At 51.4% G+C, this 26,246-nt stretch overlaps 1 protein-coding gene across 1 annotated transcript; it reads left to right on the plus strand.

Moving 5' to 3' along the window:
* Positions 1-1,232: 1,232 nt before the first annotated feature.
* Positions 1,233-24,846, plus strand: TSC22D2 (TSC22 domain family member 2; the record flags this gene model as incomplete). Its single annotated transcript, XM_084267518.1, has 4 exons — positions 1,233-3,226; positions 15,829-15,900; positions 23,829-23,880; positions 24,586-24,846. 4 exons carry the CDS (start codon positions 1,233-1,235, stop codon positions 24,844-24,846), a joined length of 2,379 nt encoding a protein of 792 aa, XP_084123644.1.
* Between the last annotated feature and the right edge of the window lie 1,400 nt (positions 24,847-26,246).

Below are 26,246 nucleotides of genomic sequence, written 5' to 3' on the forward strand. Positions count from 1 at the left end.
CGGCTTCGCGGCCGCACAGGCTGCGCCGGCAGCGCCCGTCCCGCGGCGGCTCTGCCAGAGGCTGCGGGCGACCCGCGGCTACGGGCAGTGCCCGGGAACCGGCCGCGCTCACGGCCAGACACTGGCTGGAAGCGGCGGCGGGCGGGAAAAGGCGTTAACAGCGGCCTCGCGGCGGGACCGCCCGGCGGGAGGGGCGAGCGGCCCCAGCGGCCCCGCCGGCCCCCGCCCGCTCTCCTGAGGCGGCCGCTGCGCGCGCGGCGCGGAACGCCGGGCGCCAGGGAGGGGCGGCGCGCGCGGGACGCAGAGAGCGCGCACCCCTCGGGAGCGCGAGCCCCCACGCACGCGCCAACGGCCGCCGCGGCCGCCTCGAGCTCCACGCGCCCGGGAGGGACCAAAGCGGGCGTGGAGGCGGGGGGGGGGGGAAGAGGGGGGAGCGAGGGGCGGTGGCACATTCCAAACGGCCAGCGCACGGCTCCGCCCCTCCGCGGCGTCATTACGCCCAGCGGCAGGGGGCGGGGCGCGCGGCCTTTCCCAGGGTGCAGCGGCGAGAAGTTGAGCCCCATCTTGGGCGAGGGGAGCCGCGCTCCGAGCCCGCGCTCCGGGGGCCGGCGTAGGGCAGCGGGGCCGCCCGCGCCCGGGCCGCGTCGCCTCTTCCTCCTCCTGCTTCTCGCCGGCCCTCCGCCCCGCGGCGGGGGGAGGGGGGTCGCCCGCGGGGTTCGCCCGCGGGCTGGTTCCGAGCGGGATGCGCCTGGCGCTGGTCTCCAGGTAGAGCGCGGAGACAGGGCGGGGGGGCGGCGGCGGCGGGGGGGAGACGGGGCCGCCTGGGCCTCGCCCGGCCGCCGCGGGGCCCCTCGCGTGGGGCGGGCCGCGGGCCCGCTTCTGCGGCCGCCGCGCCCGCCCGGGGCCCGCGCCGCGCCGCGGCCGGCAGGAAACCGCGGAGCCTTCGGCCGGCCCCGCCGCGCTCGGAGCGGGGGCCGCGGCGGTGAGGAGGAGGAGGGGGAGGCCCGCGTCCCGGCCGCCGGAGGAGGGCTGCGGACGGGGAGGAAGAGGAGGAGCCCCGCCGCCCCCCGCGCGGCCCGCCAGCGGGAGCGCCGCGGCCCGCCCGCCCGCCGCAGGAAGCAGGCGGAGGATGTGCGGTAGCGCCGGGGGCCCGGCCGGCACGCCGTGACAGCCCGCCCCGGCACAGCGCTCGCCTCGCCTCGGCTGGCGGAGCCCCTCCCCGCGGAGGAAACATGTCCAAGATGCCGGCCAAGAAGAAGAGCTGCTTCCAGATCACCAGCGTGACCACGGCGCAGGTGGCCAGCAGCATCACCGAGGACACCGAGAGCCTGGACGACCCGGATGAGTCCCGCACCGAGGACGTGTCTTCTGAAATCTTTGATGTTTCCCGAGCCACTGACTATGGCCCCGAGGATGTCTGTGAGCGGAGCTCCTCCGAAGAGACTCTCAACAACGTGGGCGACGCCGAAACTCCCGGCAGCGTCTCTCCCAACCTGCTTTTGGATGGGCAGCTGGCTGCGGCTGCGGGTGGGGTGGCTGTGGCTGCGCCAGCTGTGGCCCCCAATGGGGGGGCTGTGCCCAAGAGCTCCGCTGCGCCCCTGCCAGCTGCTGCCCCTGGCACCGCCGTGGCCGGAGGTGGCAGTGCTCAGACTGCCTTGCCCTCCACGGGGCCGTCTGCGTCTGCTGCTCCTGGGATGATGTCTCAGACGGTGGCCGCTGCGTGCAGCTCACGCTTCAGGGTGATCAAGCTGGACCATGGTACAGGGGAGCCCTACAGGCGGGGACGATGGACGTGTATGGAGTATTATGACCGGGACTCAGATGGTGGAGGTGTCTTGGGCAGGACTGGAGATTGCATTCGGCACAGCAGCACCTTCGAGCAGACCGCTCAGGAGAGGGACAGCGGCCTTGGGGCCACGGGAGGTTCTGTCGTGGTCTCGGCTGTGCCAGCGTCGGCCCATGGCCCCGATTCTATAGCTGACAGTTCCCTGACTGCTGTGTCACAGCTGCTTCAGACAGAGAAAATGAGCCAGTCCTCTCTACAGCAACCTAATTTTGTCATTGGGCAACAACAGCAGCCGCAACAACCCATAGGTGGGGCCGTGCCTCAAAGTACTGCTCAACCCATGTTTTCTGGGGCTTCGGTAGCAAATCAGCAGATGATGGTGCCACAGCAATCGCAGCCACAGGTAAATACACAGGGTGTTGCGCAGGCTGGACCCAACGGGAAAGGCATGGCACCTCCAAATGTGACAGCAGCGCAGCCAGGCATTCCTGTGGCCCAACAGCAGGTGCAGCAGGCAAGCATACCAGTGACTCAGCCTCAACAATTTGCTTATTCTCAGTCCCAGATTCCACCGGTGCATCTACTGCCGACGCAACCTTCTGGGCAGACCGAATACATGCAGCACATGACAATTATGCAGTCTCAAGGAGCTCTTCAACAGGCTACTGCAGGCGCTGCTCCAAGTACTGTGGCTTCCAGCCTTCCAGTAGGGCAGGTGACTGGCCAAAACCCCTCGCCTGTGGGAGCGCCGGTGATGGGGGTCTCGGCACAGCCCGGCGAAGCGGTCGGACAGGGGCCGGGATTGATGCAGGGTGGCCAGGCACAGGCCGGTCAGGCTGCCGTTCCGCAACCCGGAGGTGTGGTGCAGCAAGGCATCGGGCACACAGGGGTTGTGCAACAGAAATCTGTGACTCAGCATCAAATGGGTGGAAGCAGCCAAGTGTCCGGAATGCCTGGTGCTCCCCACGCTGTGGTCTCTGGAGTTCAGAACGTGCCTGCGGTTGTGCCCGGTGCGAGTGTGCCTGGTGTGTCCACCACCACTTCTGTTACTATGCCAAATGTCCCTGTTACGCTGGTCCAGTCGCAGCTGAGTAGCCACACTTCTGTCAGCAGAAGTACCGGCGTGGTGCAGCCGCAGCACGTCGGGCACTCGTTAATGCAAGGCACGCCCAGCGCACCTGCAAGTCTGCCACAGTCAAGCCTCGGACAGTTTCAGACTCAAGCTCAATCCTTAGTAGGCCAGATTGACGATACTAGAAGAAAATCGGAACCCCTACCTCAGCCACCACTTTCTCTAATAGCTGAAAATAAACCTCTTGTGAAGCCTCCCATTCCAGACACTCTAGCAAATCCTCTTCAGTTACCTGCAAGTACTCCTATGAACAGTCTTGCCAGCTCTGTGTTTGGCATATCTATTCCTGTTGATGGTGATGAAGACAGGTATGAATTCTTTTATAACACCATAAAAATAGCTCTTCTTAAGGGGGGCAAAAAACCCTGCAACTTCCAAGTTACTGTCAAGTGGGTTTTGCAAGCTCATGTTTTCAGGAAGGTGTCCTGAAATTTACCTGGGCTGCTTGCTTATTTATTTATTTATTTAGGAGTACAAAACAGCATTTAGGCAAGTAGTGAACTGTACTTCTTGGGCTGTGAGCGTGATTGCTTTTATCTCAAAGCAGGGCAGAAAGTAGTGTGAAAGCTGTTTGATGCACAAATAACATGACCTCTTCCTGGTCAAAGACTGGAAGCTGTCCTAATGGCTGGGTATATGAGGAAGTGTTCTCTCTTCCCCTGAATGCATCTTAAAGCACGGGAGTGATGGCCAGGTTGCCTTGTGTTTATCAGCACTGCTACATCGCAGCATTGTTGAACACAGAGTGTAGTGCTGTCTTAGGGCCATGGGGTGAGAGATCTGGGGAGACTTAAAAACTTACAACACAGGTTCTTGGTTTTCATCCTGCTGTTGAATTTGCACTTTACAGTACCAGTAAGGAAAGCACTTGCATCTGGGTATGATTTTGTGTGTGTGAACACAGAGAAAGCTCTGCAGATAATGGTCTTTTGTTTTGAATCAAAAGGACGCCACTTACTTAAGCAAAGGTGTAGGCACGGTTCAAAGTACAACCTTACAGTAAGTTTTCTTTACTGGAAGGTAACTTGGAACTACTAGTTGTACCAAAGGTGTGTAGTAGGAGCAGACTCATCAAAGGACCCGAGAGAGGCAGAATGATGTGACTTATTCCCTTAGACTTCTCTAACTACTCTGGAGGGTAACATGGTAGTTAAACTGCTCTTCATGGAGTTCTTTGAGAGCCAGCTTCCAGGGAAAGCAGGCTTTGAGCACTGGGTTAGTGTCACTAACCTTTATGGAGGGCGTTACTGCAGTTTGGAGGAATAAAGTGCAGGCGGGTTCTGTGCATTTGTGTGTTTATAAAAAGCCAGGAGTGCCAGCACTGTGGGAAGGTCTGATGTGCTGTGTTACCCCGGAGCCTTCCCTTGCTGGGGAGACTGGGAGGTGTCCCAGCCAGCCTGGTATGGGGTCCCTTCAGGGAAGGTGTATGGGCTTAGGGTGCTGTGGGTGGCAAAGGCACCTCAGGGGCACGTTGGTGTTTGGCGCGTTACATCTGCGGTGACACAGACCTTGTGCTGGCTGGAGCTGCGAGTAACACTGCGCCGGGGCAGGAACTCTGCTGATGCCTTTATGCAAGCCAAAGCCGTGTCCTGGGGAGTTGGGCTAGCTCTGATTAGAGCAGTGAAGGGCTTAAAGGAAAAGTTAAACAGTTAGAACTTCCCAGCAGTTGTGCCTACCTTAAGAGGACTGCTGACCCAGCTGGCAAACTCTTCTTTGTGCAAATAAGGTTAGATTTCAGGCTGGCAGGGGTTTTTTCATAGCTCAGTGTATTATCAGAAGATGATTTGTCTTGTGTTTAATCGTTCTTATGATTAAGGGCTTGGAAAGGAATGTATTTTGCATTCGTTTTGCATAGCTTCTAATACTTTATATTTATATAAATCATAATAAGACGTGATTATCTGTGACAAATGGATCGCTTGATACACTGATAAGGAAAAAACTTGTCCTACTTACACCAACATGTAGGCTGCTAACTTTGCACTGCCCACTAGTGAGACAGCTCTGGGTGCTGTTGCCCTGAACAGTGATCCTTTGCAGTTATTTCCGTGCCTTTGTCTTTGAACTGGAGCCACTGTGCAGCCTTGCTTCCTGCACTGTTCGTTTCCAGAGAAACTCCTTCAGAAACTTGGCTGGGAGAACTGAGTAAGGAACAGGAACGGGCTCTACATGCTGAGTGCTCCTCTTTACCTGCCGCATCGGGATGGTCAGGAGAGAAACCAGCTTGTGGTTATCTGCAGAGAAATGTGTGCTTCTCAGCTGTCTGCTGCTGCTCCGGGTGATAAAGCCCTGCCACTGAGCAGTGTGCCAGAGTCTCTGCTGGCTCTGAACAGTTTGCTTTAGTCCTGAGGCTGACAGGCAAGAAAAGCTTACCTTAGGCAGGCCTAGGCTTCCTACGAGGGGGGGATACAGAGCTAGTAAATCTGAGTTTATTCTTTGCTCACCTCAGTGTTCTGACTTCCACTGACTTCAGGCAAAGGAGAAAATAAAAGCCTGGAGCTTGTAACAGCTGTTCTTATTTGCTTTGCTCACTGAGAAGGCTTTACTAGAGAACTGTTTGCTGTTCTGTCTTGCCTCTCCTTTTTCCCCTCTTCCAGCTGCTGAAATTGCACCACTGCTCCTTGGACTTATGCTCAGCTGCTGTATCTGCTGCAATCCGTGGTGAAAGAGTTAATGAAGACCTTCAAGCGTCATTAACAGGCTGAGGGTTGACACTGATAAAGCTAATAGGGCCAAAGGGAGTTCACACATCATGAGTCACCTTTTCAGGCTGCCTGCAGGTTCAGGAAGTTGGTTTGTGCAGAGAGGTTACTGTGTGATCATAAGCCCTTGAAATTGGTGGAAACCATTTTCTCTTAGTGTTAACGTAACATGCCCAGGGAGGTGGGGGTCAGCATGCTGGGCAGGTATCTGTGTTTCTCCTGACACCTTCAGTTATATTTAAATACTTGTATGTGCCTGGAACTTGTGGAGATGGTTCTCTTGTAGTCACCTTCTAAAACCCTGATTCATCAGGGAGTCCTGTATAGCTCTGACTATCTAGGGTTGCTCTACTAAGTCATTCACCATTCTGAATGCTGTTGGGAAGGTACAGTAGTGCAGCATGGGAGTACTTGGAAAGCCACATGTGAGAAGGGCAGCAGGTAGGAGGCAGGAGCCTGATAGGAGAAGCTGCTCAGTTCCCATCTTGCTGAAAAAAGCTCTTTGCATTATTCTCATCTTATAGTTTGCTATGGAAAATCAAATTGTGTCTGAGCTAAAGATGGAGGTGTGAGGTTCTGTAGCCTGGTATACAGATAGGTAATACAGAACAATGTATCTATAGATTTATGACAGAGTTCTAGGCAACATGCTGCTTGAAGACCTTGGGCTTGCTGTGCTGATAACCCAGGGTCTGGGCAGAGCTGTGGCTGCTTGTATTGACCTGATGCACAATGACTAATCAGTGTAGAAGTCTTCCTGGGCAGGGAGAGGGTGCAGTGTAGGTGGTCCAAAAGAATTGACACAGCCCCCCCTCCCAAGCAAACAACCCCCCAAGAGGGAGAAGGGCCTTTGGCATGTCAGGACCTTCCTTTAGAAAGCGGATGCTGGTTTTTTCTTCAGTTGATGTGTCTTAAATTGCTAAGCTCTGAAAAAAAGAAGTATGCTTTGTGGAAGTTACAAAGATTACAAGATAACAGTTTTATTTTCCTTTCCTCTCTGAGTGTGGCTGCAAGTAGAGTGAACTGCAACAGCCCTGAGGGGCTGAGGCAGCCGAATTCTCACTGTCTGCCTGGAATTGGGTCTGGCATGTGCGATTACAAGCAGGAGTAGAGCTGGGTTTTGGGACGGCCCTGATTCTTCCATAGCTGGGGTCAACTCCTCCACTCACCTTTATGCCTGTGCATACACAGATTGGCAGCTGACAGCATAATATTCCAGCTGGCTTAACTTTATTTTGGCTTTTGAGGGAAAAGAAATGTCGCCTCTGTTAAAGAATGCGGCTGAGAAAGCTTGTCCAAACCTCCTACATCCTTGGCAGGCTTCTGGGGCAAAATATTCCTGGGCATGCTGGAAGAGGAACGGCGTGTAGATCGCTTTCCAGAGATAGCTGACCAGCTTGAGCTGTGCAGGCTGTATTCCAGAGCCCTCATGAATGGCTGCAATTGTGGACTGTCAACTTCAGCAGCTAAACTGTTGAAAACCTGATTGTGGAGATCTCTTCACAGCATGTATCTCTGCTCAGCTAAATCGTGTGCTTGCGTAGTGTGCTGTTGATAGAACTGAGCTCTCGAGACTGCGGCCGCAGGGTAAGCTGGGCATGGGGTTAATGTAACTGGGGTAAGGCTTTCCTTATGGATTGCCCATGGTGCATAGCTCATTGTGGTGCTAAAGGAAACAGAGCATCCTGCAGGTATGTACCTGTAAGTGATACTTGAATTGTGCTTTGTGGATCCTGTCCCTTCTCTTGGCTCTTGCACTTGTAGATCCGGGCTGGGCCTTCGCCCTGGCTGGTCTCAGCTCCCCCCCCAAGGATCCTGGTGCCCAGTGTTGGTGTGAGCGGGTGGGGATGACAGGACAGGCGTGCTGTGGTCACCAGTGCTGGCAGTTCAGCAGCCAGATCTGCACAGGAAAACAGTTGAGAGGAGACTTCGAGGTGAACATTCCAGCTGGTGGTATCAAGTGATGGTTGATGCAAACAGAACTCTGGTTAGTTGTGTTCAGGTTTTGCTGTGCTTTGTCTAGCAAAAACCACATGAGGTAACTCTGCACCAGCTCCTGGGCTGGGAGAGCCCATCCTGCCTGCACTGAGTCACCCTGCTGTTCCCCAGCTTTGGGAGGAAAAGGAGTACTTGAGGGGGATTCACAAGGTGAAGCTGTTCTCTTTGTTTGAAGGACTTTAGTTCCCAGCCCTGACTGAACCTCTGTGCCTCTGGCTCAGGGGCTCAGCTGTTGTGGGGAGCCTTCCTGCTCCCCTGCAGAAGAGAGACGCTGTCCACAGGCAGTTTATGAAACCAAAGCTGTCTTGGGCAGTAGAAATGGCACGTGTTTCATGGAAACCTTTTTAAAAGTCTTGTTAGAAGCTGAGAATGCAAGTGTTGAGGGTTTTTGAACAGGCAGGACTCCCAAACTGCTGTCAATCTATCAGAGGGCTGAAGCCTCTCTTGGGCTCTGCACTGCTACAGGCAGTGCTGATAATCTTTTATGACTTCAGGTGGTAGTACAATAAAAGGAGTTGTTCCCTCTTACCATGCTGGATATTTCAATATCAGCCTGTTGCACGTTGAAGCTATATATTAATCTTTCAGTTTTAAAGCTGGTGATTAGCAGCTTCTGTGGCTCATGGAAAATACAAATCTTTTTCCTTTCTGTTGGCAAAGGTTCCATAAGACATTTCTGACAGGAGACTCCTGCTGAAGTACAACTGCTTTAGTTCTGGTAGATAAATCTGGATTGTCAGCCACAGGTGTCTGCTTTTATTCCTGTTTTTGACAGCATAAAGATGGAAGTATTTATAGTAACTGCCAAAGCCACATCTTCTGGAAAGGTTCTCCAGACATAGAAGGTCACTTGAAGTGCAGCACAAGGGCCTATCTTCATTCCTAGTCTTTAAAATTCCTCTACCTTAAACTTCATGCTTTATAAATATAAGTGTTTATTGAGTGCTAATGAATTGTGTTAGGGGATAATCTATTCATGCAGGGCAGGTGAGCTGGCTGCATGAAGGATGTGGCTGGATGCTTGTCTCTCTTTGTTGTTGTTCAGTGTAAGTTTATGTCAAGAGATGTTTTAAATTGTGTCTGTTCTCCCTTTGAAGCTAGGAGTAATGCATGTGTATCAGCACAGCTTTCTTGAACGCTTTTAGCAGTGCAGAGTAGGTAGAAACACCAGTACCCCAGAGACCTCCTGTCTGTCCCTCTGTGCCCCCGGCCTCTGGTCCTGTCCCTGGGCACCCCTGGCAGGTCAGTATGTGCACTGAGGAGATGGCCCTGAGCCTTCTCATCTGCAGGCTGAGCGGTCCCGGCTCTCTCAGCCTTCCTCACAGAAGAGATGCTTTCTTGTCCCTTCACCATCCTCGTGGCCCTTTGCCAGGCTCTCTCCAGCGCCCCAGTGCCTCCCTGGTACCGAGGAGCCCAGCAGCCGGCACAGTCCCTCAGGTGTGGCCGTGCCAGTGCTGAGCAGACAGAAGGGTCTCTGTGCACTGCCTCCTGCAGCCCAGGATACCCTGAGCAGCAAGGTGCAGTGCTGACTCATTCTGCAAGGGGATGAGTGTGGTAGGTACCTGAGGTGGCAGTGGAGAAGTGTGGCACAAGTAAGAAAAGAGATGCTGGCTTCAGTGAAGGGTCTGAAGGATTTTCATTTGTCTAGAGCAAGTTTAGCTGATGTATGAGAGGATGGGGTGATCAAACATGAGGGCTAAAATAAAACAGCCCTGCTTGCTTCTCTGGCAAGCTATTTCAGCTGTTCCTGTATGGGTGTAGATGACAACTCCTGGGAATGTCTCCTATGTAGAACACTGCCCGGTGGGTGTGAGGACCATAAATACCTTGACCAACCCTCCAAATGCCTTTATAAAAATACTGTTTCTTGCAGCCAGGCCGCCAGCCCTCGTGCTGACAGTGCTGCAGCTAGAGCTGCAGCAGAGTGCGGGCTGGTGTGGAGCCTGAGGAGTTGTAAAGACCTTGTAAGCGGTGGGGAATGGCAGACAAGTGCATATCTAATACTCTGTGCAATAACCATACGTGGTGTAGGTTCTAATAGCTCTTTTAAAAGCTAAATACTTACTTTAAAATGCTGCTAATATGTGACACTGCTCAAGAGAGCACCTAGGTAAGGACAGGTGGGATTTGGCAGACGCTGCTTGAATCTGTTTTTTCCACTTGTTTTTTCCCCACAAACATTAAATTTTTTGTTGTCAGAACACCAGGAGCCACTTGTATTCACAGATAACTGAAATACCTGAAACTGCTGTAGGGGAGGGGCAAAGAAGAGTCTCATTTTTTGGCTGTTACCTTTGAAGCTGAATACTCAAGCCAGCTGTTGCACTGTGCAAGGCCACTCTCACCAGTCATCACGAGCAGTTTCCCTTTCATCAGTAGGTTTGAGGAAGTCTAGCTTAGTGGGCAGAGCAGGCAGTAGGAGCCTAATCCTCTACAATAACGTGTTCATACATATTAATTAATGTCTTTACCAGCCAAGTTGTGTGAAAGTCAATATTTTTAGGAGTTTTGACATCTTTCCCAGATTTTTGTATAATGTATAATGCAGTCCTAGCAAATGTGGATCTGTGTAGTTTGGAAATACAGGGTTTGTTTTTTACTACCTCCTTTCATCCCAGCATGTTAGGGTCTGCTTTTTACATGCCTTGCAAGCTTGCTCTCAGATGGGTTCATATGCCAGAGAATAATATGGCAGAGTGATGTGAACTGGGGAATTGCAGTAGATGCTGAGGGTCTCCATCCCTTGTGGGCATGTTCCAGATGTTTGCTGAGATCACGTGAGTTACTTCCATAATCTCTTGTTTTCCTTCAAGCTTGTCTCAGTTCATCCAGACATGAATTCTGTTGATGGGCCTTTCTGCAGCTGGTTTTACCTCTTCTCTCTCACAGTGGCTAGTTCACTTCTGCACTGTGCAGAGTGACATCCTGGCAGCCCATCTTTGATAAACGTGGCTGAAGATCAGGGGTGTTTCACGGGCATGTTGCCAGGCTCCTGTGTCCTCCTGTGCAAAGGATGGGGAGGGAGAAGTGTGCCCTTGAATTCCCAGCCCTATAGATGCATCACTGCATGATCAGACCAGGAACACAGGAAGGATGGGTGATTGACAGATACTTCTGAATCCTAAACTCGGTGCTTCAGCATGAGCTTTGTCTGCAGCTAAGAAGGATTTTGTTTTACAATGGTATTTTCTCACTTTTCACCAAAACAGACATGAACTTTACAGCTGAAGGGAAAGGCAATTTGACTTCAAAGCATAAACGTGCTCTTTCTTTGCTATGAAACAGAAAGGAAAGAGAGAAACTCAGTGCCTGTGGGAGTTGATCCTGTTCACAGGCAGAGCCCCTGCCTTGCAGCTCTTGCTAGCAATGCCCTGCCTTCCCAAAGAAGCGTGGAAGCTGGGCCTGTGGGCTGTCAGGGCCTGAAATCATTGGAGCTCTAAGGGCTGGGTCTGTTCTAGGCTGATGGGTGTGGGAATCCCACTGCCTCTGCAGGAAGTCTTTTCTACTCCGTGCTGTTTGTGCAGAAGACAATTCTGATGCATGAACTCTCTTGGTGCACTTAAACCCTGTCGTGTTTGTGCCCGGATGAGAATCCTTTGCAGAGACTTGAAACTAGAAGAAAACATGTGCAGTCTGTAGCTGTCTCTTTCATCAGTGCTTAGTTTTCCTACTTAGTGATTCTGACTATAGGGAAGAAACTGGAGTATGACATGTCTTTTGGTGGTTTTATCTGGACTTTAGTAGGGTTATATCCTTCTAGAGTGTTGGTATGCAAAACTGGCCGTAAAATGGAAGTTGAGGGCTCAGAAGGACTGACTAGAACAAGATTTCAGTTAATATGTGCATGTCCTGTGTGAGAGGAGCGTTGCCAGCTTGACCCCTCTGCAAGGTTTTTACTTCTTAACGTCTGTGTAGGTTCTCTCTGTGGAATTGCAGTCAGCTCCTCATTCTGTGCTCTGTACTTGGCAGCTGGTTATCGCCACCGGAGCATAAACCTGCGTGCTTATCCTTACTGAACTGCATCCTTTTTATTTCAGACCACTGCTCCGACTGGGCAGGATCTTCCTGAACTCTGTTCCTGCTGTCCAGAGTGCTTGCAGATCATCTGCAGGTATAAAGATAGTCTGTAGTCTGCTGCCCCAGCCGTGGATTAAAGTTTCCCCTCACACAGGTGGAGGAGACCCCGGAGAGCTCTGTCTGGTGCTCCCTGGAGAGCCGCCGGCGCAGCGCAGTCACCAGTGGGGGACCCGCTTTGTACAAGCCCTGTCCTCACCATCAGGAGTCTCATGCAGGATGGCATGAAAAGCTCTACTGAGTTCACAACGCCATCACATCCTCTGTGCTCTTGCTCTGTGTGAGGCCTGTAAATTCTTTGGAGAAGGTGGTGGGTTTGTTCCTGACATGAGCTTTCGCAGGGGCTGTCTGTGTTGGGTCACCACAGTCTAACTAATAGTACAGAGTGGGTCTGCTTGGGTTTCCCTCTGAGTACAGAGCACAGGCAGTCTGATGTGATGCTTCTGTGTGTTTCAAAGGCAGGTGCTTAGGCCCTTGTGGTGCTCTGGATCATTCCTGCTCTCCAGCTCATGACAGTAACGCCCAGTGGTGTTGGGAGAGGAATGTCTGAGCTGGTCTAGCGTGAACTTTCTATTTTGCCACCTTGGGACGAAAACACAAGCGTGGCTTTCTTCACATGTTCCTCCTCTCCTTGCCCTTAATTGTTGATGTTGGGCAGTAGTTTGGAGAGAAACAACATAGCTTCAGCTTTCTCATGAAGAGCGGTGTTGTTATTCCTCCTTCAAAGGTAGTGGCTGGAAAGAAGACATCTGTTCAGCAGCCTCTGTGTGCCAGGCTGATACCCGGCACTTCCAAAGCCGGTATCATTATTTACACTAAGAGGCATTTATCTGTATACTTGAGAGCTTGCCAGCTTGCTTGGGCATGGTTTCTAGCGAAGTGGAGCTCTCTAGAATAAAGTTTGTCTTTGGCATGTGCTTGTCCTGGTCACTGGCAGTGCAGGGGTATGCTTTCCAGTGTGAGGTGAGACCTTGGAGGTGGCTTAGACTTACCTTTTAAAGGGACAACTTGAAGTTTCAAGTATTCAGAGAAATGAACAGATTTGTGTCCTTTTAATCTTAGATCAAATTCCTGTTGCATGAAAACTGTTGCTGAAAACCTTACCACCAGAGTGTGTGGTGGATATTGATGTTTGTGAGCTTGTAAGGGAAATAAATATGGTCTGTGGTGTCAGACCTCTTCATGGAGACAGGGAGGTGGTTTTTACCAGTTGAGATATAGTTGGACCATTGGAAGGTGCTGGGCTAGTTGTCTGTCAGAGTCCCTGGGGCTGGCGTGGAGCCTCTCTGTCCCTGGGCATGCCTGCTCTCCTTCCCCAGGGACGGTGGCAGTGGTGCCTGCTGTACTTCTGGCAGCAGAGGAGGTGGGTGCTCACTGGCTCGGTGTCAGGGGCATCCCCTTTCTGGGCTTTGGCTCCGCTGTGACATCTGCCAACAACGGGGATTACTCTTGACCTCTTGGACCTGGCCTCTGCCAGGAGAGGACTTGAGGAATCCTCTTCCCTGGTGTGGGCAGCAGCAGCAGGACTTGTGGTGTTTGGGCTGTGATGCAGCAGCAGCAGGTGAAGTTACACTATGCCATTTTCTCACTCACTTTTAGTAATTCTCTAACTCTTACTGTTTTCCTCAACAGGTGTTGTAGTTCAGAGCTGCACATTGGCTGTCACTGGCATTCCCTCTGTGGATGTGCTTTCCCTGTTCAGGTAGCACACCCACACCCCCTCCAGTTAACCACTGGCTAAAATGTACCTATGGAGTGGAAAAATGTTCTAGGAATTGTCTGGAATGGTGCAAAAGCGACTTCAGCAGCAGGGAGTGTAAATGAGTATTTAAGGAGGAAAACTTTCATACCCCTCAGACACTGCTTCAGAACTGGTATGAAAATAGACCATATGAGGCATGTGCCGTGTGGTTATAAACCACAGCCTTTAGACCTAACAATAGCAACAGGCTGTGCTGCAAGTAAACTTAGCATGGAAGTTAAATGACTTTCTATTTACAGTCACTTTCTGAAGAAAGGCTTTTTACATACTCAGGACAGCTGGACTGGGCAGAAGAGCTTGGGCCTCTCCTTCCCTGCAGCAAAGGATCGCTCTCTTACCTGCAGGTGTCAGTTGCTTTCCAGGTGCTGAGGCCCAGTGTCACTCACATTTCCTCTAGCTGGTGTGTTACTCTTCCTATAATTACTTCTGTTTACTTGTTGCTCAAATGTGCAGTTCTGGTGCCAGCAGCAGGGCTGCTCATCAGCTTGGTCAAGAGACTTCTGCATCGGGTTTTAAGGTACATTCTGTGGTGGTGAAGGTGGGAGGAGTGATAAACACATCAAACAAGCGATTCCTGATCTTTGGTTGTACCATTCCCCTTGGAGGCTTTTGGTGTACACCTGCCACAGGAATCAAACTGCCTCAGACAGATAGCATTTCGTTATGGTGCTGCTGCTGGGATTTTTTGTTTGTGATCTCAACTGTACAGTAATTGTACTTAAACTGAAATAATTAATTAACCTGACAGTAGTTGTTTTAAGATGTATTTCTGCCATGAACTTGGCAAAGGGGTAGTCCCATGGCTTCTAATGTTGGTATAAACTTCCAGTTTTAAAATGGGCTTTGAAATTCCTCTTAACTAATGCTAGTGTTTCTGAAGGTTTTTCAGCTAGGCTGTTGCATTCTTCTCTAGGGCTGGTGTAGCTACGCTGAGGTAAGGGTAAGCCACAGTATTGTAAGAGGAGTTCCCAGGCTGCAGTGTGATGTCTGCACAGCCACTACCAGCAGGGAGTTCTGACTCTGTGCTTCATCCCCTCCCCTGTAAACGGTGAATGTTTGGATGAGACGTGGAGAATTAAGGTCTTCAAATTACACTCATGGTGTAGTTGATGTCTATGCGGCCAACGTGGGCCATGGGCAGGGACACCCCCCCTGCCCAGGGTGCCCCCAGCCCCATCCAACCCACCCCTGAACCCTGCCAGGGATCCCAGGGCAGCCCCAGCTTCTCTGGGCACCCTGTGCCAGGGTCTCCCCCCTCCCAGGAAGGATTTCTGCCTTCTGGCCCCTCTCCATCCCCCTCCTGCAGCTGGAGGCCGTTCCCCTGGGCCTGGCCCTCCCTGCCCTGGGCACCAGCCCCTCTCCAGCTCTCCTGGAGCCCCTCGAGGGAAGGGAAGGTGCTGGGAGCTCTCCCCAGCAGCAGCCTTCTCTTCTCCGGGCTGAGCCAGCCCAGCTCTGCCAGCCTGGCTCGGGAGCAGAGGGACTCCAGCCCTGGGATCATCTCTGTGGCCTTCTTGGGACTCACTCCGACAGCTCCTTCCATGTCCCCCTTGTCATGGGGACCACCAAGCTGCAGGGAGGTCTCCCCAGATTTCCCCTTGCTGTCATGCTGCTGGGTACTCGTGGATTGCTTTCTGGGCTGCCAGTGCATGTTGCTGGCTTGTGTTGAGCTTCTTGTCCCCCAACCTCCCTCCCCAAGTCGTCCTCCTCAGGGCAGCTCTCCATCTGCTCCCCACCCAGCCGGTTATTGTGCTGGGATTGCCCTGACCCATGGGCAGGCCCTTGGCCTTGTTGACCTTCACAGCAGCACACTTCTCCAAGCCTGTCAGGGTCCCTCTGGATGGCAGCACAAGGGTGACTGACGACCAGTTACAAACTGGGTGTTACTTTACACTGCACTTTGGGGTTTTAACTCGCCCTGGTTCTCAGCTATACCAGTCTGCAGCAGTTTGAGTGCAGCATGTTTAGCTCTGACTTTAGGCCCTCTTGGAGAGCTCGCGTGTCCGGAGCCTGAGGAAGGGAGCTCAGCCGAACAGGGACACTGGGCACTGTTTGCAGAGACACTTGGAAATATGAAAATTTCAAGGTAACTGTGAATCTAGGTGTATAGCATCAGAGAGGTGTACAGCTTACCTGTGCGAGGTTGTCTGCATGACATGAAATGTTTCCTTCTGAACCAGCGTGTCCTTACCAGAGCCCCATGGAAGCAGCAAGGCCGTCCAGTCAATAACCCAGCCTTCAGGCGTCCTGTGAACTTGAGGATATACATTTAACCTGTCTAGACAGCTAATCTAGCTTTGTAATGCAGGTTGCATGAGAGAGTGTGTTTATTACGTACCCACGTTCAATGTGTCTGTCTGATTCTTGGATCTCATAGGAATCCGTCAGCTGCATTCTACCAAGCGTTCCATTTCAACAAGTTACGCGAGTCAAAGACCTTCTGGGATAGGTATGGATGCTAAGTATGGAATGCATACGTGCTGAGGTATGCATGAACGGCTTCGCTCTCTGCAAGTTTCTCCTCACTTTTGTTTGCTCACAACTGCCGCTTATGTCTAGAACCTGATATTGTACCTCTGCAGCCTGAAGGGCTGAAAGCAGTCATGGGAGTGGAGCGTTGAAAACCAAGTCTGAAATACTCCATGGCATTTTTTTTTTCTTCCTCCTTCCATTATGCATGTGTCATACACGATGTGTGAGCTCAAAGAGTTTAATGCTAGTCAGCTCCTAGCTGGCCTTCCCCAAAACACCTACAGCTTCCTTTTCCAAAAGAAGGAAATGTTTTGGTATTGTGGCTGTTGAGCCCTGTGTCAGAAAACAAGCTGTGAAAATGTTAAACACAGCTTTGGCCAAGGTAAAATCTTTCAGTCTCCAGGAAAGGAAGCTTTCTGGCTTGCTTTCCCTCTGCTTACGTTAAGCTAGATGGGGATCAAACATGAACTGCACTGAGGTGCGAGGGTGAAGTGAACCTCAGTTAGCATTGAACTCACGGCGAGAAACTGCAACGGGGTGCAACAAAGTCCTATCTGTGATGGATAGGGCTTGTCAGAGATGCATTACTAATCATCAGGAGCTGCAAGCTGTGTCTTTCCTGCACTTTAATGGTTTTTGAAGGAGGTGGTTTGTTTTGTCAGCATTAAGATGAAGTCACAGTGATTGTGTGACTTCATGGCTGGTGATGCTCTGGCTTGTCACAATACTTCTGCTTAGCAAGCCCTGTGAAGCTCTTGAAGTATTGGTCACTTTCATCATTGCACTGGCTGTATTTGACTTGAGAGGCTTTTCAACTTGCAGAGCTTAACCCAACCTTTTAAAGTTTGCTTGGCAATGATTTGTGTGCTGCACAAGACTGAGGGCTCGAAGTAATGGGAGCACATCCTGCACTGGTTCTGTGCTGACGTGCTGCTCTCAGGGTAAGCCTCAGAAGCACCTCTTCCTTTTGGGGCAGAAACGTGTATGAATTTGCATTTTGTGCTTTAAGCTCTAGATGATGCCACTTTGCTGTATTGATGGGGCAGAATTGGTATTTAGGTTCCAAGGACGTTGTTATTTAACTGGAATAGGGCCTTGAATAGCAGATTTGGTAGTTAGGCCAAAGGCTTGCTTTAAGGCCTAGCCACCTTCTGTTCCTCTGGTTTCTTGTCTCTTATCTTGAAATGATTCTGAAGATGAGGAAGTTGATTGCCAAAACCCTGAAGATCAATTAATGATTAAGATTGAGGCCTCCCAGGTCTGAGGTTTCTGTACAGTGTCTGAGGCATGGGATATGGAAACATGTTGGGGTCAGGCAGAAGCATGTAAAGGGCTTCCTCTAAAAGCAGCCCTGCATCTTTGCTTTGTGGTAAGAAAGGTACTGGTAGAAACATACCAGGAAATTCATCAGGACTGACACAAGTTGTAAACTTCTGATCTGTCCGAATTCCAAAGTCCTTGTCAGGGTTAGCAGGGTTTGCATCCATAAACCAGGTTTGGGGTTTTCTTAAGGTCACTTCATGTAGTTTTGTGTTACTGGATGGCTGAAGCTGAAAAGCTTTCAACAGTGAGCTTGCCAGGAGCACCTAAGGGAGGTGGTGCCGAAGGCAAAGGCTGTGTGGGGAGGTGTGGGGACCTCATCCCAGCCCTGTGCGTCCCAGCAGCGGCGGGACGGGGCTGAGGGTGCCCTGGTAGCTCCACTCTGCAGGCAGGATGGGCCCCGGTGTGGGAGGACATGGTCTGATCACCAGTGCAGTGGTTTGGGGCTTTTTGTGATCTCTGCTTTGGCAAAGAGAGATTTCTTCTGTGAAAGCAATAAGCTCCTCTAATTTCCTCAGAACCTGCTGTGGGGCTAACACACCACAAAACACCAGGCCCTGAAGCAGTTGACTCTGATTACGTTTTGCAGCTCCTTCATAGGTACTTTGGGAACCTTGGGGGCCTGAGGTCCGAGGCTTCAGTGTCAGCATGAGAGGAGATTTGTCTGTGTAACTTGAGTATTTTCCCTGAACAAATGCAGATTATTCTCCTCTGAGCAGCCATCTCTTGGGACCATTAGAAGCCAGCAGAGTAACCTCGTGCTATTGCAACAGGCAGTAGAATGTTGCTAAATTGCTCCAGTAAAAGAAGAGACTTGTTTATTCTTCACTGACACACCGTGGCAGGGAGAGTGCTGGCAGGGCTCAGCGCATGAGGAACGGGTGCAATGCTGGTTGTTGCTGGCACGGGGCAGGGCGCCTGGGGATGTCTGTCCTGTGCAGGAACCTGGGGATGTCCTGCGTGGTGTTCACTTGGGTTGCTGTGGGCACGGGTCTCAGGAGCTTTCTTTTCAGCCAGCATGGTTACTGAGAGCATTTAGGAGGGGAATAGCAGTTTCTTGGCATGTTTGCTGGAGGCTGGGTGCTCTCCTGTGCTGGACTGCCTCTGGCCGTGGTGCCGCAGGAGCTGCAGGGGGTTTGCCTGAAACACCCTCACTGTATAAAGGTGTGGGGGTTGTTTCCAGTGAGGTTTTGTGCAAAGCATTAAACCTTCACATGTAAATTGTAAAATGTGGATTTTCTCCTCAGTTAGGCACCCAGACAGATGTACTCTTAAGTGTTGCTGGTAAACATCTATCCCCTTATCTTGAGGTAAATGCAGTGCAGTGGGTTTTGCCAAACTTCCACTTTCTCTTAAATGAGATGCTCCTCCTGGAGACAAGAGAAAGTCAAGAGCTGCACATCTCCCACTTTCTGACCATAGCCTTCCCTGGAGGTTCCTCTAGGGATGAACCCTGGTTTGAAATGAAGTCTCTGTGAAGATAAGCTCCCTGTGAAGGGAGTTTGAGGAGTCTTGGGGAGAGGCTGACCATGCCTGTAGCACAGTGATCCAGCCAGCATTGTGGGGAACGTGTTTCCTCATGCCACTTCCCATGGAGGTGGTGTGCAGTGGCCCTGTCTTTGGGCATAGGGGGGAAGAGTGTTTGGTTCCTTAGTATAACTGAAAAACTTACTGAGACTAACAAGGACCCATGATTTTCTTTAATATCGTAGAAACAAACCAGCCCCCAAAACCCACCCCACACCCAGACACCAACACCCAACAAACCCAAACTCATCAGTGCCTTGCTTTTCCCCAGCAGTATTCTGGGGAGCCCATACGTTGCTTCTGAGATCAGTTATGATGTGAGAAGGTCAGTCATGCAAGAGCTTCATGTGAAAGTGAAGGAAATGTCACTGTCCTGTGGAAGCCAGTCTGTCTGTCTGTCCTGGAGTGGGGCTGTGGGCACAGCCAGGCGCTGGCTGGTAAACCTGAGGCTGGGAATCCCCCACCTCAAACCTTCACACTCTCATGCAGCTTTGATAAAGGATGAAAATCTGAAAGTTACATAGATGCTGGGTAATTGATGATATTGGGAAGCTGTGGTTATAGAATCATAGGATGGTCAGGGTTGGAAGGGACCTTAAAGATCAATCCCAACCCCCTGCCATCATCAGGGCTGCCTCTCACTAGACCAGGCTGCTCAAGGCCCCATCCAGTCTGGCCTTGAACACTTCCAGGGAGAAATGCCCAAATTGGATGGAAGCTAATTAAACATGCCATAAGTGCTACAAGGACAGGCAGGGTTTCTCTAGACATGAAGGGTGGCTGTTGAAGTGGCACAGTAGCTCATCCATGAGTAAACCCCCGCAGGGAAGGACAGATTAACACCCTGCTTAGTGTGTAGCTCTCTGGTGAGCAGAGCGGCTGTGGGAATGCTTCAGGTACCTTACGTTCCTTCAGAAGAGGTGCTGGAGAGGTTGATTTAAAGCAGTAACAACCAGAGCTGGGGCAGACCGGTGGGTTGGGGATGTCTGCCTGAGACTGGTGTGTTGGTCCTTCCCACCTCAGTGTAGGGCCCAGCAGACTGTTAACAGCAGAGCTGTGGGATGAGCTTCCCTGTGCCCCTCTGTAGCCTGTTCCACAGGCAGTCCTTCCCCTCCCGCACGGTGAGTGGTGTTGAGTGGTTGGCTTTATGTGTCTAAAAGCATGAGGTAAATTGGAGAGTCACTCTTGGTGCCAACACTTAAATGGCAAGAGGAGGGAAAAGCAAGAAAGTTCAGGCATATCCTGTCAGTGTTGCTGCCAAGAAATTCCTTTGGGAGGCAGCGTGCAGGTGATCAGTAACACAGTCCAACCCACAGGAAGTGTTTGGGTACTTCAGAACCAGGGCACGTCACCCATCACTAGGATGTGCAGTCTCATGTGAGATGCTGTTACCTCGTCTAGAGCTCAGCAGGGCTCCCTGGCCCTGAGGCATCTGGTGCTGGTGTGAAACACAGCCCTTGCTGGGGACCAGGCTGCAGATGAACCACCGTGGGGTTCTCCAGCATACAGAGTGAGTTGGGCTGCAAGTGCCTGTGTTTGGAATGGGTTCCTACAGTTGCTGCCTAGGTTTGAAGTGAATGTTGAACATGTCTCTGAGGAGTGATAGTTGTACCTAAGGTCATTAATGGTGAGAACACCCACCTGAGCACAGCAGTGCTTGTTGAATTGACTGTGGGAGGAGCAAAAAGGCCTTGGTGCCTGCAAAGGTGAGCTGATGCTGGAGGCTGAATTTAGCTCCAGCCCTTAACTCAGGAAGACATTCACCTTTTGTGCTGTCTTCTGATCCACTCAGCCCCAGTTTCACCATTAGTTGTGTATTCTATTTGCTTTCCCCATTCTGTGAACAGTGATGTTGAAGTTTGGGAACAGCCTGAGCTTCCTTGTTCTGTGAAACTGCAAGGAGCACTTCCTTGGTGGTTACCCACACCCTGCACGTCCAGCGCAGGGGCACACCGGGACCTCCTGTGCTGACAGGGATGCCTTCTGCTTAAACAATGCTGTAGCTTGTTGATCACACTGAAACATCTTTCCAATAGGAGCTTTGCTGTACTCCTGGGAAACTTTTCCAGCACTGAGGTGGGAATTGTGCCCAGGCTTTTAATGGAGAAGGTGGTTGCTGTGCATTGTGTAACAGGCGTCAGGGACCAGGCTCACAGGGAGACCCACCAGCTCTCTCCCCATTTCCCAATCTGTGTGTACAGGAGTGTCCAAGACACGTCTCGCTCTGTTTGCAGGGTGTTTGGAACAGAATCATTACAGTGCTATTCTTGAGCTGTTGGCAGAGAGGAGAGATGTCCCTGGAATACACCGGGGAGAGCTGAGGTGCAGGCTGGATTGGAGACACATTGTTCCCAGCGCTGCGTCCCTGGCTGGGAGCTGCAGCCAGCCAGTGGTTCTAGCAGTCAGGATCTGATTTTCCCCTTGGTCTTCTAAAATAAAATGCAAAAAAACCCCTGACATTACAGCTAGTAGGAATCCATTTAAACAATCGAACTGAAGGGAGTGTATAAACAGGAGGGGATTCAACTTTTAAAAAGGGTAGACACTGTCAGGACAAGGGGATGGATTAAAACTAAAGGAAGGAAGGTTTAGATTAGATATTAGGGGGAAGTTCTTTGCAGAGAGAGTGGTGAGGGGCTGGAAGGGGCTGCCCAGAGAGGGGGTGGGTGCCCCATCCCTGGGGGTGTTCAAGGCCAGGTTGGCTGGGGCCCTGGGCAACCTTGTGTAGCTCCAGGCCTGGAGGTTGGTGTCCCTGCCTGTGGCAGGGGGTTGGAGCTCTGTGACCCTTGGGGTCCCTCCCAACCCAGACCAGTCTGGGGTTCTGTGATTTCTCAGGCTAAATCCCATTTAGCCTGTCTGGTGTGTAAGGTCAAACAACGCTGGGCTTACCAGCCCTCTCTGCAACTGGCAGACTCTGCCTGCAGTCCTCTGCTGGCTTTGCTGAGGGTAAATCTTGCCGTGTACCTGATGGGCTTCAGAGTGACCCTGGTACAGCAGCATCACCTCTTTGGTCAGAACCTCCACCCGTGTAACCGTGGCACGGAGCTCTGGGCCAGGCCAGGCTGCTCTCTCGGGAGGTGCTGTGTGGGCACGGTAGGGAGGTGGCTGCAGAGGCTCAGGCTCAGGGCCGGGAGGCTGCAGCCACAGAGGGAAGGCAGATGTGCCCAGCACATCCTTTTCCCTGCCCTGTGCTGCGCTGTGGGGATTTCTGTTTGTCTAGAACAGCTTTGGTGGCAGCTGTTGGACTTCTGTAGGTCCTGGAGCAATCAGCTTTGTCGAAAAGCGTGGCACAGTAATTGGTCTTTTCTTTATAAGAGTGAAGTAGTGCCTTTCCATTTCTAACTCGAGACGTCGCTGGTTGAGACACTGGCTGTGCAGTGGATGGCTCACCCACAGAACCTATTTCCAGTGATGACATCCAAAAAGACTTATTTAACACTGATGTTTTTTCTCTGGCCTTTTCATATGTGCTGGTTTGTAGCTATAAACTTTGTCCTGCAGCCATGGGATACGGCATCCTGTCCAAAGTGGGATTTGATTCCAACCGCTCACAGTTTGAGGGAAACAGAGAACCGTGGGGTTTGTGCTTGGGCTGTACCCTGAGAGCAGCTGGCACTGGGGTGTCCTGCTTCCTGCAGGCCCCGGCTGTCTGCGGTGGGGACCCTGTGACATGGAGCAAGGGGGGAACCGGGCGGGAATGGTGCTAGCATGAAAACTGCTGCTCGCCTGCCTTGGGGAGTGAAATGGGAGAGCCATCGGGGTGAGCCAGCATGAGGCTTCTCCGGGGGGGAGGCGGTGGGCTGCGGTTGGTGATGAGCAGGGTGTTTGTTCCCTGGGACTGGAGCAGGGAGCAGGGCAGGAATCCCGACCTGGTACTTCCACGCTAGTGCAAGCTGCTGCGGGGAGAAGGGCATGGGAGTAGCCTATAAACTGTAGGGCTCTCAGCACTGTGGGCTGGTGTTGTTTTTGGTGTGAAATGGGCTGGGAGCCTGGTTCTGTTGAGAGAGGCCTTGTGTTACCCGGTACTGGGTGTTAGCAATTCCTGAGAGACTTGTTAAAAGGGGTTTCTCTGAATAGTGTCATATTCCTTTGCTAGCTGAGCTCTGTTCCCTGTATGCAGCTACTGCCGCTGAGCAGATTGCCAGCGCTCCCTTTGAAACGCTGCCTGTAGCTTCTCCCGAGGCCCGGTGGGTGTTTCCAGGGAGGCAGGTTTCCCAGCAGGCTGCAGACTGCCCTTTCCCCGTACCGTAACTCCTGGCCGTAGCTGCAGGCTGCTGATAGCAGCTGCCGTCGCTGGGGAGCGTTATCAGCGGCTCTCACCGGCAGCCCTTGGTAAATAGCCCAGGAACCGCCGGCACGCAGCCCGAGGGGCAGACACGGAGCATGGGACCATCGGCGTGCGGGCTCCTCCGCAGGGAGATCAGGGACACCCCGACCCGAAACCCTGACTCCGCAGAGTTGAGAGTCAGTGACTGGTTTGTGTTCACGTGTTGTGACTTGAAAACGGACCCAGAGCCTGGGGTTAAGGCTGCAGCTCCCGTCCCGTTCCCGGCAGTACGTGTGCCTTCTGGCAGCCATCGCCGGGGTGTTGGGGTGTTGGGGCTGTTCCTCACCAGAGAGCCCTTGGATGGGACTGACTGAGGAGCAGCCCCGTGCTCCTCCGCTGCTCGGTGTGCTGCGGTGAGAGTTCGCTGGCACCCAGTGGGAGCGCTCAGGGCTCTGGCAGGGCTGCCGCTCCCTGGGGAGCTGTCGGTGTGGTGCTGGTGCAGGAACCCCTTAACCAGAAAGAGTCTGGAGTGACGGGGCAGGCGATGGGGGCAGTGAACTCAGTTCATTCTGAAGCATGTCTCTGGCTGTGGGTGTGGTAAGCATAACCTGAGGATGGGACCTGAAGGAGCCTCGCAGGAGCTGTGACCGTGCTGGGTGATGCAGTGCAGGATCCTGGGGTGCCTACACAACTCTTTAACACCTGAAACTTCAGCCACTCAGCCCTGTGGGTACCAGTGGGTGTGTCGTTTAAACTGTGATGCTCACCGAGTTTTCTCCTTGTGTTTACAGTGCATCTGGTACAAGTGTTGTTGCCATCGACAACAAAATAGAACAGGCAATGGTAAGTAACAACCGCCTTGTTATTTCTGGTAGGGTTAGTGCTTGTTGCTGAGCTTGTGTCTCCAGCTGGACTGTGTCTCCGAGCCTGGAGCATCCCTTCAGCCAGGTCAGGCCAGAGCACCCTTTGGAAAAATGAGGATTTTCTGTACTGACTCCAGGATGACCATGAGCCAGGGTGACCTGTGCTGCTGGCCAGGGTTGTTCTTACGTGAATTTTGCCACAAATACCTGTGAACAAGCTGACTGAACTTAAAGGGGTGCTGACAGTAAAAAGCACATTTAGGTCTTAGTTCAGTGAAGTTCATTACTAGTTTTTCTTAATTGTCATGCTGTGCCATCCTTGACATGTTGTTCAGCTTCGGTTACAGCTGTTTGAGCTTTGCCCCTGATGATTTAGAGGCTTCTTACTTCTTGGTTCTGGTACACTCTGGTGCCTGGGGCCGTGCCAGGCAGACTCCTGCCTCCAGGCCAGACGTAGTGGTGAATGCTGGAAACGGAGCTGCTGGTGAAAGGGCTGCTGGGCCGTGAATTTCAGGGCTGGGTTATTTGCTCTCAAAGGCGAATTTACTTGTATATTTTTAGGGATGAGAGCTTCAGTTCTCCAGGCTTACCGCTTGCTTCAGTGGAAGCTGTGAAGCAGTAAATTCTGGGGGGTGGGGTGGAACTGTTCTTCAGTCTGGTGTAACTGTGAGCTTGTTCTTCGCAGGATCTGGTGAAAAGCCATTTGATGTATGCAGTAAGAGAAGAAGTGGAAGTCCTGAAGGAACAAATAAAAGAATTAGTTGAAAGAAACTCTTTACTTGAACGGGAAAACGCACTGTTAAAATCTCTTTCCAACAACGATCAGTTATCCCAACTCTCAACCCAACAGGCCAACCCCAGTAGCACTTCACAGGCGCAAGCAGTGGTAGCACAGCCTGCGCAGCCGGCGCAGCCTCCGCAGCAGCCGAATGTCTCCTCAGCCTGAAGCTTCCTGCCGCCTCCCAAAGCAGCGCCCCAGCGCAGTCTGTCCCCGTGTGCCACCGCTGTCCTTCCCACTTCACCTGAAAGCGAGTAGCCATGCTTCTCTTGTGTGTTTGGCCTTTTCAGTATTAGACAATCGTTCTCCCAGAGCTGTCCCTCGCCCGCGCCGGGGAGGTGCCGCGGAGCTGTCGGTGCGCGGCGCCGGAGCGAGGGCTCCCAGAGCTGCGGCGGCTCCCGCTGCTGGGGGCTGCTCTGAGCCTTGCTGTCTGGTAAGAAGAGCCACTGTTCTCTCAGTACAAGTAACGTTTGCCTACGTTAGTTTCCTTGTTTGTTTATTTATTACAGGGCTGCTATTTTCATAATGTACATGAACAGTGTCACACAACTTTTTTAAGTTTCTTTTTTTTAAATAAATGTACGTATCAGTAACATGATAGGTGGGATTGCGTTTGATAGGCAAGATGTTAGGCAATAATTTGAACAAAAGAATCCTGGCATATTTCTAACACTAATGGCAATTTACCTTTGGTATTTATTTACGGTAGTAAAGATCCAGCTTGAATGTAAATTTTGTATAGAGTGTAAGTATGAAGACCATAGTGCATCTGTACAGGTAGTCACCAGTTCTTGTGATATAATAAATAATTGATGGGCTATTTTGATGAAGAAAACTTTGCTCATTTCTGTTTCTACTTTCTAATAGAGAGAAATTGCCATGATTCCTCTGCTTTTGGACATTTCCTATAATTTTTTTCTTTTTTCTTTTTTTTTTTTTTGGGTGGGAATAAAAAGCTGTGAAATTGTTCAACCTACTTTGTAACCAAAGAAGCAAAGCTGTGTAATTGAGGTGTTTTTTTTTTTATTTTATAATGCACATTCTTTATGTATTTTTATTTAGTGTTTTCTCATTCACACCTTTCTTTGCTGTCTAGCATGATCTGCATGACCTATAATCTTTGAACCACTTTCGTACCTCATGTTTTTATCCAGCACTCTTATTGTAATATGTAATAGTCTGTGAACAATGTCAAATAAAAGAGAAAGAACAGCTGGTGTTGGTGGAGCTGAGCTAGTGTGCTATGCACTAGTGGTTTAAAACATAAATGAAGTGAGCCATCTTTTGTTCATTTAAAATGGTGTTTTGAATTTCGTATGCAGAAAACGTTTTGTTACATTGCAGATTTTAATGTATTTAATAAATGCAACATGCAGATTAAGTGCAGTGTATACTGAGTATTTAAATTAAAAATGTACATTTCATAAATTCAGTTTCAAGAGAGACCATCATTTGTGTAAACCAGCGCAGCGGGGCAGGTCGATGTATAGAGAGATATATATTTTAACACACTTTCTGAAATTAAACTGCAGTTTTGTTCAATGTGTTCTGCTGTAGAAGTTGTTGCA

Source organism: Gallinula chloropus (assembly GCF_964237585.1).
Source record: "Gallinula chloropus genome assembly, chromosome: 8".
NCBI classification, from domain to species: Eukaryota; Metazoa; Chordata; class Aves; order Gruiformes; family Rallidae; genus Gallinula; species Gallinula chloropus.